A 16,593-nucleotide genomic window follows, 5' to 3' on the forward strand; every position below is an offset into this window, starting at 1 on the left:
CTCCTCGAACCAATTTTTGGTTCTTACTTTTCTTCGTTCTAAAAATGGATGTCCGTGTGAAGTCTTTTAATACACGGATCATCCCACGACTTGGGTGTCCCAAACGGTCATGCCAAAGCCTATATGTGTCAGAATCCCATAAGTCGTCTCTCATGACATTGTTGGATTCAATAACTCGAATAGTAGTTGCATACAACCCACTAGAGCGACACGTAAGTTTCTCTAATACTCGTTTATGTCCGTAGTCATTAGAGGTGATGCAAAGGAACACTTGTCCATTCTCACAATGTGTTTCCACATGAAAACCATTGGCTCTTATATCTTTCAAATAAAGTTCGAATTAAGGTATGTCCAAGACATTAAGTAAAAGAATCGACACTTTATTAATAGCCAATGATTACATCAAAGTTTCTTAACCAAAGTCTAATCCAAAAATAAAAGTCAAACTTAGACAGATTGTAGTCACTCAATCCGTTCGGTGACTCCAATCAAATATGACCAGGAAAGTAGGAAGAGATGTCGGTGGAGCGAGGCTCTCTTAAGTACCACTAATCTCAATTACTTTCCTAGACATCATACTTAATTAGGTGAGCCAAGTGAGAAAGAGTTAAAACAAAATGTCATTTATTGATTTAAGGCATAATTGCCATTACATATTTCTTGGAAAATAAAAGACTATTCGAAATAAAAATCTGCGGCATTTTGTCTTCATCGCCAGATTTAAAGTCTTTTTAAACTCGATGTCTTGATCACCATGACGCGGCTACCTTCTTAGGTACATTGCAAATTCGGGTCCATTGATCAGACGTTCCATATCAGAAATAGACACCATAAAGAGGATTCTCCCTTGATTGAGGCGCATTGGCGCAATTTGCATGGTTCCTAGGACCAGTGGCGTTGGAAAGTGATGACCATGGCCAATGTTGGCTCCATGGTTTCCAACCCTTCTTCCCTCAAAATCACGGCTCCTACGGTCGCGTGATTGTCGCCTTGGGCGATTACCTTCTCGAGCATTTCGATCGTATGGATCATGACGTCGATGGCGACTTTCTCTAGCCATGGGACGATGCTCTTGATGGCCATCTTGAGGCCTATCAATATTTCTGTTCATAGCTTCAATAAGCTGTTGAAAACTTGTGATCCGTCTTGCATTTATATATGTCCGAAATAAATCACAGGATCTCATAGCATAGACAGGGAATGTATTGAGGGTTTTCTCAATCAATTGTTCTTCTGTGATCGTCTTGCCACAGAAGTGCATCATTGCTCTGATGCGGAGGGCTTCCGAATAAAATTGCATGACTGTGTCAAATTCAGAGAAGCAAAGATCTTTCCATTCTGCTTCTGTATTCGGAAGGATGGAGTCACGAACATTGCCATATCGTTCGCGAAGCGCTTGCCAAAGCTTTATAGCGCTATCCTCATTTATGAACTCAAACTGGAGGTCACTATCCATGTGACGTTTCATGAAGGCAAGTGCCCTGGAAATATCTTTCTCAGTTTGAGGGTTTGGAGCTGTTTCTATAGGACAAAGCTCTTGGATAATATGCAATAAGTCACGGGCAATAAGGTGGAGCTCAACATCCTGAGCCCACGTTAGGTATCTTTTGCCTGCATAATCCAATGGAACAAAATCGAGTATGTTCGAGTTTGACATCCTGAAAAAGGGGTGAAACAAGAACGAATTAGTTTCGGAGCTCAACTTCCACGAAAACTAACAATAATAAGATTTCCGAGCTATGCTACCAAGAAATCGATTTCCAAGAATCTCTTTTGGATTAGACCAAACAATGATGTTTTTAATATGGTCACAATTTGATGCTTTATGGACGCTCTTAGTCCAAGCATTATGAACACTCTTAGTTCATACGAACGCTCTTAGTTCGTTTAATTATGAACACTCTTAGTTCATACGAACACTCTTAGTTCGTTAAGTGCGAATCCCCACAATTCCGCTTTGTTAAATACTCAAAACCATTTGGCAACATATATTCCAATATTCTGCAGAAAATAAAAGAATTTAAAATACATGAAAGCAGGAACTTTGATCGTAAAAGCTTACTTGGTAATTTGAAGCTTTGCTTCACGATTCTTTATACACGCGCGTGTTGATGCAGGCGTGTAGCTAAATTAAGATTGCTGGAATCTGGTCGGAAATTGGCAGTTGGTGGGCTGCCCTTCTCCCTTCCTTTTTTTTTTTTTTTTTTTTTTGTTCTTCTTTTTTTTTTTTTCGCGGCCTAGGCCTGCTTCCTTTTTTTCTTTTCTTCTTTTCTTTCTTTTTTGTTTCGCGTCTTCTTTCTTCCTTCTGGTTCTCTCTTCTCCTTCCTTCTGGATTGCAGATGGGTGTCTGCAGCGAGGTTGGGTCGGGTCTGTGCGTCGAGGCCGGTCTGGCCGGCTGTGGGATTCGCGCTGGAGGCCGGTGGGCTGGAGGCAGTGACTGCAAGGCGGGGCAGCGAGCTGTGTCTGCGATGGCTCGCACTGGAGGCCGGTAAGGAGCAGCGCTGTTGCAGGCACGGGGCGAGGGTGAGCGTAGCAGTGCGTTGGGCTGGAGGCTGGCAGGGAGGAGGCCCGTGTGGAGAGGTTGATTGGGTTCTGGCCTCAGGTCTGATAGAAGGTGCGGGGATGAGTGGGCTGCTACGGCGTCGCCGATGTGGGTGCTGCGACAGTGGAGAGCTCAGATGGGTGCTGCCACGGTGGACTGAGGAGGACGCGGTGGAGGAAGGCGAACTGGAGAGGGAGGCCGATCGTGGAGGATTTGGTGGCCGGAAGAAGGACTGGGCTGCGCTGCGCTGTAGGTCGGGGCGGATGGGGCGCAGCAGTGCGCTGGGATCGATCGGCAGGATCGGGGTCAGGCTGAGGGGAGCTGGCTGAGAAGATGGCCTGGAGAAGACGGCGCCGATCCTTGGGGCTGGACGAGGCCGGTCTATGCGGCCGGAAGAGAAGAATTTTTTATTTATTATTTTTTTTTTTAGGGCGGCAGAAGAGAAAGAACAAGTTTTTTTTTTCTTCTAGGGTTTGGTTTTTTTCTTTTCGAAGCTAGGGCTAGAGACTCGTGCTGATAACGTGTTGTAGGAGAATGGAATTGTGTGTATTATTGATAATAGGAGCCCTTTATATAGGGAGTTACAAGGTACACAATAGGTAATAGAATCTGAATACAATTAAATACCTATAACACTTTTTCCTATTACAACTCTAAACCCTAGTTTGTAGAGGCACACATTATGTCGACATCCTTCAACACTCTTAACTTTCTTTTTCGATGGAACATGTCTCTGTTCGAGGCCTGACACAGATTCCTTCCACCAATTTAAGTATCTAATGATAACATCTGCCTCAGAAAGCCTGGACGGAATATACAATTTCGCGTTGTCATAATTTTGGCTGTGTCCAGAAACAGAACACGGAAGGTCTTGATCAAATCCAAATTGTCTAGCTACTCTATGTGGAAGGTACTATTGTATAGTATCAAATCCAACTAACTCAGCCACCCTCAAGCACATGGCAAATGACAATAGTTCATCATCCAAGCCTGCACCAACCAAAACCCACTCTTCCTTTTCAACATAGTATTTAGGAAAATTCCAGTTCTTAATGGCCATGGCATAAGGGCGCCACATGAAACCTTCACCTGCTGAGTCTAAAACCCTCCTCATATCTCCAACATTCAGACAGTCTACTTTATCCCATCGAGCCAATCTCGGCTCACCATAGCATATAACTTTGGGCTTTGGCCTAAGTTCCAGAAATCGTTCCCATGCCCAAACCTGAACTAATTGAAACTGTGACTTGATTATGAGTTCTAGTACAAAAGCATTCTTGACATTTAATTCATTTGAAGATACAATTTTCCTTTTGAGCAGACTCAAATCTCTATAAATGTGAGCAAGAATAGCTGGTGCAAGTGCAACTCGAATCCCCCTAGCTAGATGAATTGCAATGGAGAAAACAGCCTTATTGACTGCATTGAGAGTATTATGGTGTACATACATGTACATTTGCAAGCATAATTAGCTATAATAGGCTACGCTCATTGTACCGCCAGAGGTACTAATTCCCACCAAAGGAATAACACACAGATACACAACCAGGCGGGCTACAGCCTCAGCGTCGGATCGCCCCTAGATCACCGCCGACGCGCCGCCACGCGCCACGCCAAGATAGCATCAGAAGCTCCCAGAGCTGGGGACTGAAGCACATCAGTCCCACATCGAAAACAAAGAGAAGATCAACCTCCTCCTCACCTATAAAAGGTTCTCTCCTCTCTCCTCATTAATTACACATTATATACTTACCTACTGTTACTTTGTCAACATAAATACATTGACTAACTTAGGCGTCAGAGAGTCGAAGACCGCCCGGCGCGGTCTCCCTCTGACGCCCTCTGTATTTTACTTGACAGGTAGCGGAAGCTTTGAGAACGTCACAAGTATTGATCCGCCCACCGGATCAGCGTTAACAAAGGTTCAGCTACCGCTGAACTTTTAGACATTAACATTGGCGCCGTCTGTGGGAACCCCCTGAACAAAAGGTCATCCCACCACAATCACCATGACTAGCGGTAGCGGGGGAAACGCTGAAGAGCAGGCAGACCAGTCCACCATTCCCCAACCCCCCCGACCCAGCGGTAGGCGTTAACCGCACACTATTCACAACCCCAGCCAACAACCCCGGCGGTGAGACAAATCCAAGCAGCAGCCGCCCGCCGGGCCAAGATCTCACCACTATGTACGAGCTGGCACTGGCGGACCTCCACAAGGCAAATAGAGAGCGTGAGGAGGAGCGCAGAAAAAAGGCTGAGGCCCAGAGACAAGTGGCTATGCTGATGTCACGCTTTGAAGAACTGAAGAGGATGCTGGAGGCCACCGCCAACCCAGCGCAGAGCGAACAATCACGCAGCACCAGGCGTAGTCGGCCCGGCACCGGCACATTGGTACCGGGGCCAGTCATACAGATGCAGGTACCGCTGGACCCACCTGAACTATTGGGTATGGGACCACCGCCCATCCCCCAACCAATGTTGGAGCAGGAGGCGGAATCACTACCGCACACCAACCGCTCGGAAGCTAGGGCGAGAACTAAGGGCAATCCGCCTGCACCGAGGCGCAGGCAGGTCCAGCGGAATGTCCAGGCTGGTTCCGCCGGCGATGCAACCGCCCAGATATTGGAAAGGATGCAACAACTGGAGCAGAGATTGATCCAGGCAGAGTCGGGCGCCCCAGCGCCAACTCAGAATCCACTTTTCGCTTCCAGACCTGGGCCCTTCACCGCTGTGATTCTGCAAGCTATCAGACCAGTGTATGCAAAAACCCCAAAGATGTCACATTACAGCGGCATGTCTGACCCCTTCGTCCATATGGACACCTTCAAGAAGGTCACCAACAACAAGGGATTTGACGACGCCACCCTGTGCGACTTGTTCAGCGAAACGTTGGATGGAGAGGCAATGAACTGGTTCTTCGACTGTCCGCCGGGGTCCATCAGCTCATTCCATGCACTATCACATGCCTTCCTCTCTCGGTTCATCTTATTGTCTGCCGGACATCACAACACAAGTCAGCTGTTCAGCGTCAAGCAGGGGGAAGACGAATCACTGAAGGCATTCGTCACAAGATGGCGAGCGGCAGCGTCTCAGTGCCGCGACCTAGACAAAACAATGGCATCGGCGGCTTTCAAGCAGGGACTTCTCAAGGGGCCATTCCTCTATCACCTTAACTACAATCATCCAAATGCGGCGTATGACCACGTCATGAGTGAGGCTGTCATTCACGCCCAGGCTAAATTCATCACATATGGAGAAACCCCACCGCCACCAGCAACACCAACAAAGTCAACACAGCCATCCTCCAGTCATCAGGAAATCGCTAACAAGACCACTTCAGTATCGCCAACTAACAAGAAAAGGGAGTGGCAGCAGGGCCACCACCAGAACAAGCGACAGAGGGACCAGCACTACAACAAGGGCAACCGCCCAACCCATGGGGATAACCGCAACAAACAGGCGGAGTCCTCTCAGCGGTATGCAGTGTTTACGGTCCTCACTGCCTCGTATGAGGAAATATACAATCAGTGCAAGGATCAGATCCCACCGCCACCCCTACCAAGATAACCAAAAACGGGAAAACCAAGAAACACCGGCAGGTGGTGCAAGTACCACGAGGACAGCAGTCACAATACCAACAGCTGCAATGCTCTCAAAACGGCCATTGAGACCTTGTACCGTGACGACAAGATGGAGCAGTTCAAGGTGCGCCAACCGCCACCTGTGATCGCCAATGTTGAGACTTTGGGCCGCATCAACACCATCGACGGCGGTGCCCCAATCACTAGCATGTCCCACAGGGCACGGAAGCGCTATGCACGCGCTAATCACCCAAAAGAAGTCTGCAACATCCGCTACGAAAGATCCGCCAAACTCCCAAGGTCAGGTTGGGAACCTATTACCTTCTCAGAGGAGGAGGAGCGCGGAGTGCATTTACCCCATGACGACCCATTCCTGGTCGACGCCATTCTTGGCAAATTTTCAGTGGGGAGAATCCTGGTGGATAGCGGGTCCACTGTCAACGTCATCTTCAGCGGTTGCTACGACCATCTCAAGCGGAACAAGAAACTACTTCAGGATCACGAGCCATTGCTCAGCTTCTCCGGGGATGTTACGCAACCGCTGGGGTCAGACTACATGCGGCTGGTTATTGGCACTAGTCCATGTATGGCGGAGGTACATACGGAATTCATAATTGTCGATTGCTTCAGTTCATATAACGCCATCATTGGACGGCCGGCACTCAACAAGCTCAAGTGCATCATCGCCGGATACATGCTTCTCATGAAGTTCCCCACGCCCAACAGCACGGGCTGTGTGAGGGGAAGTCAGCAGTTGGCACGAGAATGCTATTCAACGACTATAGCGCGGTCAACGCGCCGCCATGAAATTCTGACGGTGGGTAATCAGGCACCGCCGCCAAACATCTTTGAGGATCCTAGCGATGAGGAGAAGAAGTATGTAAAGAAGGAGCCGGTCAACCCGGAGACGTCGTTGAAAGTTGTCTGCATCTCGGACGAGCACCCTGAGCGGACAGTCCGCATAGGCGCCCAGCTAGACCCAGGGGTAGCGGCGGAACTCACTCAATTCCTATGTGACAATGCTGCCGTCTTTGCATGGTCATACGCGGACATGCCAAGTATCTCTCCTGATATCATCACACACAAGTTGACCATCAAACCGTCCTTTTATCCCATCAAACAGAAGCGGAGGGCCTTTGATGAGGACAAATACCGAGCAATTGGAGAGGAGGTTCCCAAGCTCCAGGGCATTGGGTTCATCCGCCAAGTCATCTACCCCCAGTGGATTTCTAACTTGGTCATGGTCAAGAAGCCCAGCGGAAAGTGGAGGATGTGTGTCGACTTCAAAAATCTCAACAAGGCATGCCCAAAGGATAGCTTCCCACTACCTCGCATTGATCAACTGGTTGACGCAACCGCCGGACACGAGCTCCTTAGCATGATGGACGCTTTCTCCGGCTATAATCAGATCAAGATGCATCCCGGCGACCAGGAGTGCACCACCTTCACCACCGACAAGGGCCTCTACTGTTACAATGTGATGCCTTTCGGTCTGAAGAACGCCGGTGCAACTTATCAACGACTGATGAACGCCATGTTCGCGGAACATCTCGGAAAAATATGGATGACATGTTGGTCAAGAGCTTAAAAGCCAGCGGACATGTGGAAAATCTCAAGATCATAGTAACCATTCTCCTGGCCTATGGTATGCGCCTCAACCCAGAAAAATGCTTCTTTGGCGTCACCGCCAGCAAGTTTCTGGGTTATATCGTCAGCGAGTGAGGCATCGAAGCTAACCCGAACAAGGTACAAGCCATCCTCGACCTGGCAGATCCTGAGTATAAGGTGCACGTCCAGTGCCTCCAGGGCAAGTTAACCGCCCTTTCTCGATTCATCTCCAGACTCACTAATAAGTGTGCCCCATTTTTCAAGCTCCTCAAAACGACTCACAAGAAAGTCATCAACTAGAACCCAGAGTGTCAGGCGGCGTTCCAGGGCCTGAAAGAATACCTAGCGGCAGTCCCACTCCTCTCCATCCCTGTGCAAGGAGAGACACTGTTTATATACCTAGCGGTATCAATATCAGCGGTAAGCTGCGCCATTGTCCGGCGGGAAGGCCAGGATGAACTCCCAGTGTTCTACACCGGCAGAGGCATGAACGGAGCAGAAACAAGGTATCCTCCCTTGGAGCAACTAGCTCTCGCACTCATCATTGCCGCCAGGCGCCTCCGCCAGTACTTTCAGGCCCACATAATCCATGTATTAACCAATCAACCGCTGAGGCATGTAATGCAGAACCCTGAACATTCGGGACGCCTCAGCAAGTGGGCCATTGAGCTCAGCGAGTTTGACATAGATTACAAGCCAAGAACCGCCATGAAAGGCCAGGCGGTGGCCGACTTCATCGCTGAACTCACCGACCGTCAGCCAGAACCCGGTACCGAGATAGAGCCCGGAGCAGAAATGGTAACCGCCGAAGAAGCAGCTCCCCCACACTCAGATTGGAACCTGCATGTGGACGGCTCAGCTAGCGCCAAGGCCAGCGGCGCCGGAGTCATCTTAATCGGACCCGGGGGACTGAACGCGGAGTACGCGTTGAAATTCAACTTCAAAGGTTCAAACAATATGGCGGAGTACGAAGCACTCATCGCCGGCCTACTCCTTGCCATCGACTCAGGTGCTGACAGCGTCAACATATTCAGCGACTCTCAATTAGTCGTTAACCAGGTCAACGACAGCTTCCAGGCCAAGGACCAGCAGTTAGCGGCATATTTGGGATACGTCAAGACGCTGCTAAAAAAATTCAAATTTCACACCATCACACAAATCCCCAGGGAAAAGAACGCCAAGGCTAATTCACTGGCGAGACTGGCAACCACCCAACCACATCAAAGTCCAGCGGACACAAGAGTGGAATGCCTTGACAGACCAAGTATCACAAAGACCCTGGCGGAGATCTTCAACATTGAAGTCAATCCCAGCTGGATGGACGAGATTATCGCATACAAGCGCAACGGGACATTGCCGGAGGACAAAATCCAGGCGCGACAGCTCAAGCGTAGGGCAACCCGCTACAACATCCAGAATGGCAAGCTTTACCGCCAAGGATTCACCCATCCCAACCTCCGCTGTCTAACCCCAGAGGAGGGAAAGGTCGTCCTAGCGGAAATCCACGGCGGAGAATGTGGAAACCACTCAGGCGCCAGATCCCTGGCCAATCGTACAATGCGACAAGGCTACTTCTGGCCCACACTCGGTGATGACGCCCGGCGGATATCGAGATCTTGCCACAAATGCCAACAGTACGCTGATCTCCCACATGCACCGGCAGAGCCGCTGTCAATCATCATCGGCCCATGGGTTCACTCTACGTGGGGCCTCGACTTGATGGGAAAATTCCAAACCACCAAGGGCCAGTTCAAATACATCATTGTTGCTATCGACTACAACAGCAAGTGGATAGAGGCGGAGCCATTGACGGCAATAACTACCACCAAGGTAATTCACTTCCTCTGGAAGAACATCTACTGCCACTATGGTGTCCCACATACAATCATTACAGACAACGGCACGCAGTTCAACAACAAAGAACTCATCTCTTTTACCGCCAACCTTGGCACCAAATTGAGTTTTGCATCTGTCGCCCATCCCCAAACCAACGGCCAGGTCGAAGCAGCAAACAAGATCATCAAGAAGCTGCTAAAAAAGAAACTCGACGACGCCAAGGGTTTGTGGGCGGAGAAGCTCCCAGAAGTTCTATGGGCTATCCGGACAACTCCAACTTCCGCCACCGGCGAAACCCCTTTTTGTATGATGTTCGGAACAGAAGCTGTCCTACCTGTTGAAATAACTCAGCCTACCGCTAGGGTCGAAGGCTACTGCCCAGAGACCAACAGCGACGGCGTCAACCTAGACAAGGACCTCCTGGAGGAAAAACGACACAAGGCCCATTTGCACAACTTGCAAAACAAGCAGCGGGTATCGTGTTTCTACAATGCCAGAGTCAAGGCCCGGAACCTCCAATTGGGGGACTGGGTAATGAAGGAAGTAATTCCACCGCCAACAAAACTCCGCCCAACTTGGGAAGGTCCATACAAAATTGTGGAAGTCGTTGGCCCAGGCACCTTCTACTTAATGGGCAAGGATGGCGTCACAACGACCCACCCTTGGAATACCGAACACCTTCGGTATTACTACAAATAGTCATGCCGCTACCCAGGAGCATCTTGACTTAGCTAAATTTCTGTTCAATATTTAGCTAAGGGAAGCTACCCAATGGGTACTACCCCACTTTTGTACACGCTGATCAATCAGCTATCAATGAAACGAGGAATTATTCAAACCATTGTTCCCAAGTCTAGCACCGAGGGCAACTGGCAACGCCAGCGATCGTCAGCGGACCACGTCCACTACGCGGTGCACTTGCACCAATCTTAATCCCTTTAATGTTTCATTGATTGGCAAAAGAAAATCCTAAGTCAAAACCCTAGCGGTACAGACATATCATGACAAACACCAAAATTCAAAATTTCATTCCATATAAAAATATTCATTACAAAAATTTGTTACGCCTCAGCGGCTACAAAATAAGAGGGAGGTTCCAACATCTCAGGGGTTGGCCTCAGCTTCTTCACCTTCAGCGTGCGGCGGCTTGTTTGGTCAGACCCTCGGGCAGTGGGACTGGGAGTCTCTATGGTACCGTCCGCTCGAGTATGAGCCGCCAGGAAACCAGCACGGGACACCTCCGACTGGGTAGGAGGAGGAGTCCGCTGGGAACCATCCGCCGGGCGTGCGCTGCTCTCTCCACTTCCCGAGCGAGCGCCTTCCGCTGGGACAGGGACCACACCTTTCGCCGGCAGGGCATTCTTGGCTGCCGGCACAGTGGGCTGGGCCGCCTTCGCAAAGTCAATAGCGCCCTTCTGCTTCAACATCTCCACATTTTCTAGGGCCCCAGCCTTCATCGCCTCAGTCATGGCCTTGTTATACTCCGCCGATTGTTTGAATGCCTCAACAGCGGCGGCTGCAGCACTGCTCCCTTCAGCTTTCAGGCGGGCGACCTCACCCTCCAGCCTCTTCACCTCGGCTAGTATGGCGGCGGACTCCCGCTGCAGGATATCGATCTTCTTATCCTTAGCGGCTACCCGCTCCTGTAGTAAGGCTTTGTCCTGCTCCAACTTGGAGACGTGGTCATTCCTCTCCAGGTCCCGCTTAATGGCCACCGCCAGCTTACCGCGGGCGTCCGCGGCGTCGCAGTCCGCCTTTGTCAGGCGCCGTTCCACCTCCGCCAGCCTGTCCCTCGCCTCCGCCAGCTCCCTCTGAAGACTTTGGACCTCCTCCCTGAGCTCCCGCTCAACCCGGGGCTGCTTCGACGCCGCCAGGAACATCTCATGCAGCCCAGCTGACAATTGACCAAAAGGCCGAGCTATAGGGCGTCTGGTCAATGGCCGTTGGCCGAGAAATTCCCGCTAGGCCGCCAAATCCCAGCCGCTCGCAGAGATGGTAGAGAAACTCTCGTTCACCATCAGTCATGAATTCGGCGTACGCGGCGAACGAGTCCAGGTCACTCGCGGGCGTCTCTCTCTCCACCACGGGAGCCTTGGGCGGAGCTTGCCGAGCCTTCTTCTGCTGGCGGGCCCCGATGGTCTCCACATCGTCCTCCTCTTCCTCGACGGGGGAGTCAATCTGCCGGCGCTTTCTCTGGAGCACCCCTGTGTTCCCGGCAGTGGGCTTCGATCCCTTCGCCGGCTGATCCTCCCTTGCAGCGGTGACAGTCTCCGCCGGCTGCACCACTCTCTCCTTTTGAGAACCACGCCTGTTGGCAGGCACCCGCTCCTTCTGCGGCGCGGCGGTAGCGGATCCCTTCTTCCCGCCAGCCACTTGGGCCCCCGCCTGAACGACCGGCAGGCCGTCATCACCAAGATGGGAGTGGTGCGGCATGGGCAGCACCACCGGAACCTCGGACGGGCTCAGCGCCAGCGTCTCGGGGTTCACAACAGTCTGCTGGGCCGCCAGCCCTTCGGCGTACATGGACTCCAGGAAGTTTTCGATCTCGGCGCGGTCCATGGCCTTCTCGAAGGCGTCGCGGCTCGCTTTGTTACCTGGCGGAGTTTCTAAAAAAAAAAATATATATATAATGTATAACCAGTTGGCCTGAGGTACTCTGATCGAAGGAACAATGTGGCGGAGATCTCTTACCAACGGCGCGAGTTAGTCGTTGATCGACCAACAACTCCCAACCGGTAAGAAGACGGAAATCCAGCAAGTTCTGATTCCGCCAGCAGCCTCTTATGCGTGCCACGCGACACTCTTCTTCACGCGTCAGGTTATACAGCAATCCTGCTGCACAAACACAATAATCATTAGTAAAATTATAAGTCTACGTATTGGAGATACCGCCAGCTATGTTCAGCGGAGACCGGTAAACAACCTCGGATATGTTGAAACTCCGACTTAATCCTAAATGTCGGCTCCCCCTCGTTGGACCCAGCTTGGTACTCCCACCCCTCCGTGGCAACGCAGAAGGTCCCCCGCCAGTAGGACATGGAATCCCTTAGGTTCTCAATCAGCTTGGGCGCTCCCTGGCGGCGGCTCAAATTCACCTGCCCTCTGCAACCTTGACGCTTCACATACACCAGCTAGTAGAAATGAAGCACCTCCGCCACAGTAGGTCCCTCACAACCGGACAACCGCCATAGTGAGTTCAGCGCCAGCATTAACCGCCACATATTGGGGCAAATTTGCCCAAAGGCAAGGCCAAATTCGCACACCAAGATCTGAAGATTTGGCACCAGCGGGAGTGTCACTCCTTGGCGGAATATCGCCTCATGCACGGCGGCAAACCCCTCTGGGAAAATCGACGCCTTCTCATCCACCGTTGGCAGACGCAGCTTCACCGAACCCGGCAACCGGAACATCCGCTTCACCCGATTAACGGCGGTAACATTCATCCGCCCTCCTGCCTCGTCAACAGGGGTGCCGTCCTGGAGGACCCACGCTGACTTGGCATCCTCCTCCGCCATCTCTCCCCCACCAGCGGAGCCGCTGGCGGCACTGTTGCTTGCCAACCGCTCGTCACGCCTATTTGTGGCAGCGGCGTCCTCTCCTGCCCTAGAACTCTCCGGACGCGAGGCACGACCCATAACTACTTCCCAGGGTATGGTCTGTAGCGGCTCAACCTCTAGCGGTTCTGGCAGTGAGGTTCCTGCATGGGCAGACGGACGCAACGAGTTAATAAATATTCTATCCGCCACGTCGAACGACACGTCAGACCCGGAATCCTCACTGCTCGAAATCTCTACGACGTTAGCCATCCCAAACCCTAAAACCCAAATAAGTTAGCGCAAAAAAAGATCTAGCCTATGCCTATATCAGTTATAACCAAGAACATCAAGAACAGTTTACCCAGAAAATGCCAAAACAAGAACAAACACTCAACCCAGATTCGACCATCTAGCAAATCCCCAAATACCAACCCTTTGCCACACACCATAACCCACCCCCAAATCCCACTTCACAACTCGGAGCACACCAAAAAAGACCAGATAACACCCCAAAAAACAGAAACAAATAGAAAACCCAGCAACCAACAGAGCCAATGAAACAGGAATGGGATTCGAGATACCAACCTCAAACCAAACTGGTGTGCTCGAGAGCGCTTGTCTTCACCAGTGAAAATTTCGTCCCCCCAGGTTTGATAACTCCACAGAATCGTAGTAGTCCTCTTCACAAATCGTAGACGAACAGAGCTTGAAGACGACGACTCAGGTTTGAAGTTTTCGCAGAAGTGTCAAATCTCGCTGAGTTCCCCCCCCCCTTTTATGTCAACATCAACGCATTCTAAACCGTCCACTCAAAAACGACATCGCACACCAGCCGTACACGTGTCCCACGTCTCCACTTACTCTCCGGATTAACCGAGGCTTCACCTCGGTTACGGAATCCATAATTACCAACATTAATGGCGAGACGACGACCAGGATTAGGAGACAAACCTCCAGACGCTAACCCTCTAGGGGTTGGACACGTGTCGACCACCATTAGACGAAGCGTCTAATGGAAGCAACCACTTGGGAAGGATTCACCAACCGTCCGAAGTCTCCGCTGAGCGAAACCCCGCCAGCGGAACTTCTCCCTTGTCATCTTCCAAGCGGCGAAGTCTCTGCTGAGCGAAACCCCGCCAGCGAAACTTCTCCCTTGTCACCTTCCAGGTGACAGTCTCCGCTGAGCGAAACTCCGCCAGCGGAACCTCTTCCTTGTCATCCTGCAAGCGGGGCGGCTTCCGCTACACACCTCTAGCGGAACCCCCTTTTCCAGCTTGCCAGCTGCGTACTTTGTTCAGCACAATATCGCTCAACAAAATACCGCCAGGCACGACTACTGGACGCTGCTTCCTGCTACAGTCAGCGGGGGGATATCCGCCAGCGGCGAATCCTGAGGCCACGCCTCACTCTGACAACGACCGCCACGCGGCATTACCGTCAGACCGTCCCTACGGGACACGGGGACTTGTCAACAGTCTACGACGGCCTTGATCAGGCACGTTGACCCCCATCATTTGGGTACTAAAGATTGGGCTCGCTACCCAACACCCTCTGCTCCGTGCAGCTCCCCCTCAACAAACAATTTACCGACCATCTGGAGGTCTATCTTCGCCGGGGAGTGGGGGACTCCCTGGGGGGCCTAGCAGAGGCCCACCCGAAAGGGTATAAAGCGTTTGCTCGGTAAATCCATGGTTGACAACGCACTGACGCTAATTATGCTATTGCAAGTCTAGCGGAAGATAACGCTTCAAACCGCCGAACAACTCCCCAACCAAGATTGCCCTCCTTGACTGGGGACTTGGGGGACTTGTACATACATGTACATTTGCAAGCATAATTAGCTATAATGGGCTACGCTCATTGTACCGCCAGAGGTACTAATTCCCGCCAAAGGAATAACACACAGATACACAGCCAGGCGGGCTACAGCCTGAGCGTCGGATCTCCCCCAGATCACCGCTGACGCGCCGCCACGCGCCACGCCAAGATAGCATCAGAAGCTCCCAGAGCTGGGGACTGAAGCACATCAGTCCCACATCGAAAACAAAGAGAAGATCAACCTCTTCCTCACCTATAAAAGGTTCTCTCCTCTCTCCTCATTAATTACGCATTATATACTTACCTACTGTTACTTTGTCAACATAAATACATTGACTAACTTAGGCATCAGAGAGTCGAAGACCGCCAGGCGCGGTCTCCCTCTGACGCCCTCTGTATTTTACTTGACAGGTAGCGGAAGCTTTGAGAACGTCACAAGTATTGATCCGCCCACCGGATAAGCGTTAACAAAGGTTCAGCTACCGCTGAACTTTTAGACATTAACATATCGAAAACATACCTGGACAGCCAGAACACAAGGAATGCTTCGTGCTCTAATTCACTTCCACTCTTCATGAACTTCTTCATCCATAGTTGTGTGTAAGCAACTCTAACCCCACCCTTGCGATTGTAAAGTCCAATTCGCTCTTCCTCAAGTTTGTCTTCTATTTCTTTCAGTTCTCTGCTTTCAATAGGACTTAAAATGGAGTATCCCAAAATAGAAAAGCCTCCCAAAACCATAACATCCTCCAATGTGATAGTTGCTTCACCCCATGGAAAGATGAAGGTGTTGGTCTCACAACACCATTTCTCTGCAAACCCACAAACCAAATCCTTTTTCTTTTTGATTTGGTACGTGGAATTGAAGATGGCTTCAAAGATACCAGCTTTCTTCCATGTAGATTGGTGCTTAGAAGCCAGGTGGAGAAACCAACTCTGCAAATCTTGGTGGTCGTAACGCCATCCACGGAATTGAAGGTTCAACTTTTTTGGGTCAAAAAGGGGTGCGAGGGAGGAAAAACAGTGAGGGAGATTGAAAGAAGGTTCATAATTGGAGGAATTAGGGAGAATGGGTTTGAGAAAATAGGCATTTTTGCGAAATGGGTCTCCACCAGTTGGTGAAACCATGACCATTTCCTTCTCTTCAATCATGGTGTCAAGACGAGACAGAGTATGGGAGATGATCGTTGCTCTCTAGCAAATAACAGAGAAGGTTTTAGAGAAAGAGAGGATTTTGTCGTTTTGGAGTTTGGAGCATAGGGGATTTGAAGAGAGCCTTCGTTTTTTGTATTTGAGGGATCATAACACAGTGAGATGTTTAGCCATAAGAGGAAAGAAGCAGTTGAGAGACCTGGTCTGCTGGTCATATGACTCATAAAGACTGACCCCCTAGCTCCTCACTCCTGAGGAATGATAACAGGCCCTCCACCCCCATCATTTGAGAAAAACCAAACCTTTAATCTATTTCTTACCTGAGAAAATGGTCCAAACAGTGTCTGAACCTTTTTAGACTATTAATTTTCATACTTATATTTTGAAAAAATATCACAATGTTACTTGAACATTTAAGCCAGACCTAATTTTCATACCTAGCAACAGTAAAAATGTTAGCCCCGTTAATTTTTGAAGGGTATTTTTATCCTTTTAGTAATCATGTTCTCCAAAATTCTCC

The 16,593-nt window shown here is 50.4% G+C and overlaps 1 protein-coding gene across 1 annotated transcript; it reads right to left on the reverse strand.

Annotated features, from left to right (window-relative positions):
* Positions 1–3,455: 3,455 nt before the first annotated feature.
* LOC133730840 (uncharacterized) lies at positions 3,456–16,306 on the reverse strand. The gene is made up of 2 exons (XM_062158353.1): positions 15,413–16,306; positions 3,456–3,961 (listed from the first exon to the last, which is right to left on the reverse strand). Exons 1-2 carry the CDS (start codon positions 16,071–16,073, stop codon positions 3,456–3,458), a joined length of 1,167 nt encoding a protein of 388 aa, XP_062014337.1. The 5' UTR covers positions 16,074–16,306.
* Between the last annotated feature and the right edge of the window lie 287 nt (positions 16,307–16,593).

The sequence above is a fragment of the Rosa rugosa genome, chromosome 2, assembly GCF_958449725.1.
Source record: "Rosa rugosa chromosome 2, drRosRugo1.1, whole genome shotgun sequence".
NCBI lineage: Eukaryota > Viridiplantae > Streptophyta > Magnoliopsida > Rosales > Rosaceae > Rosa > Rosa rugosa.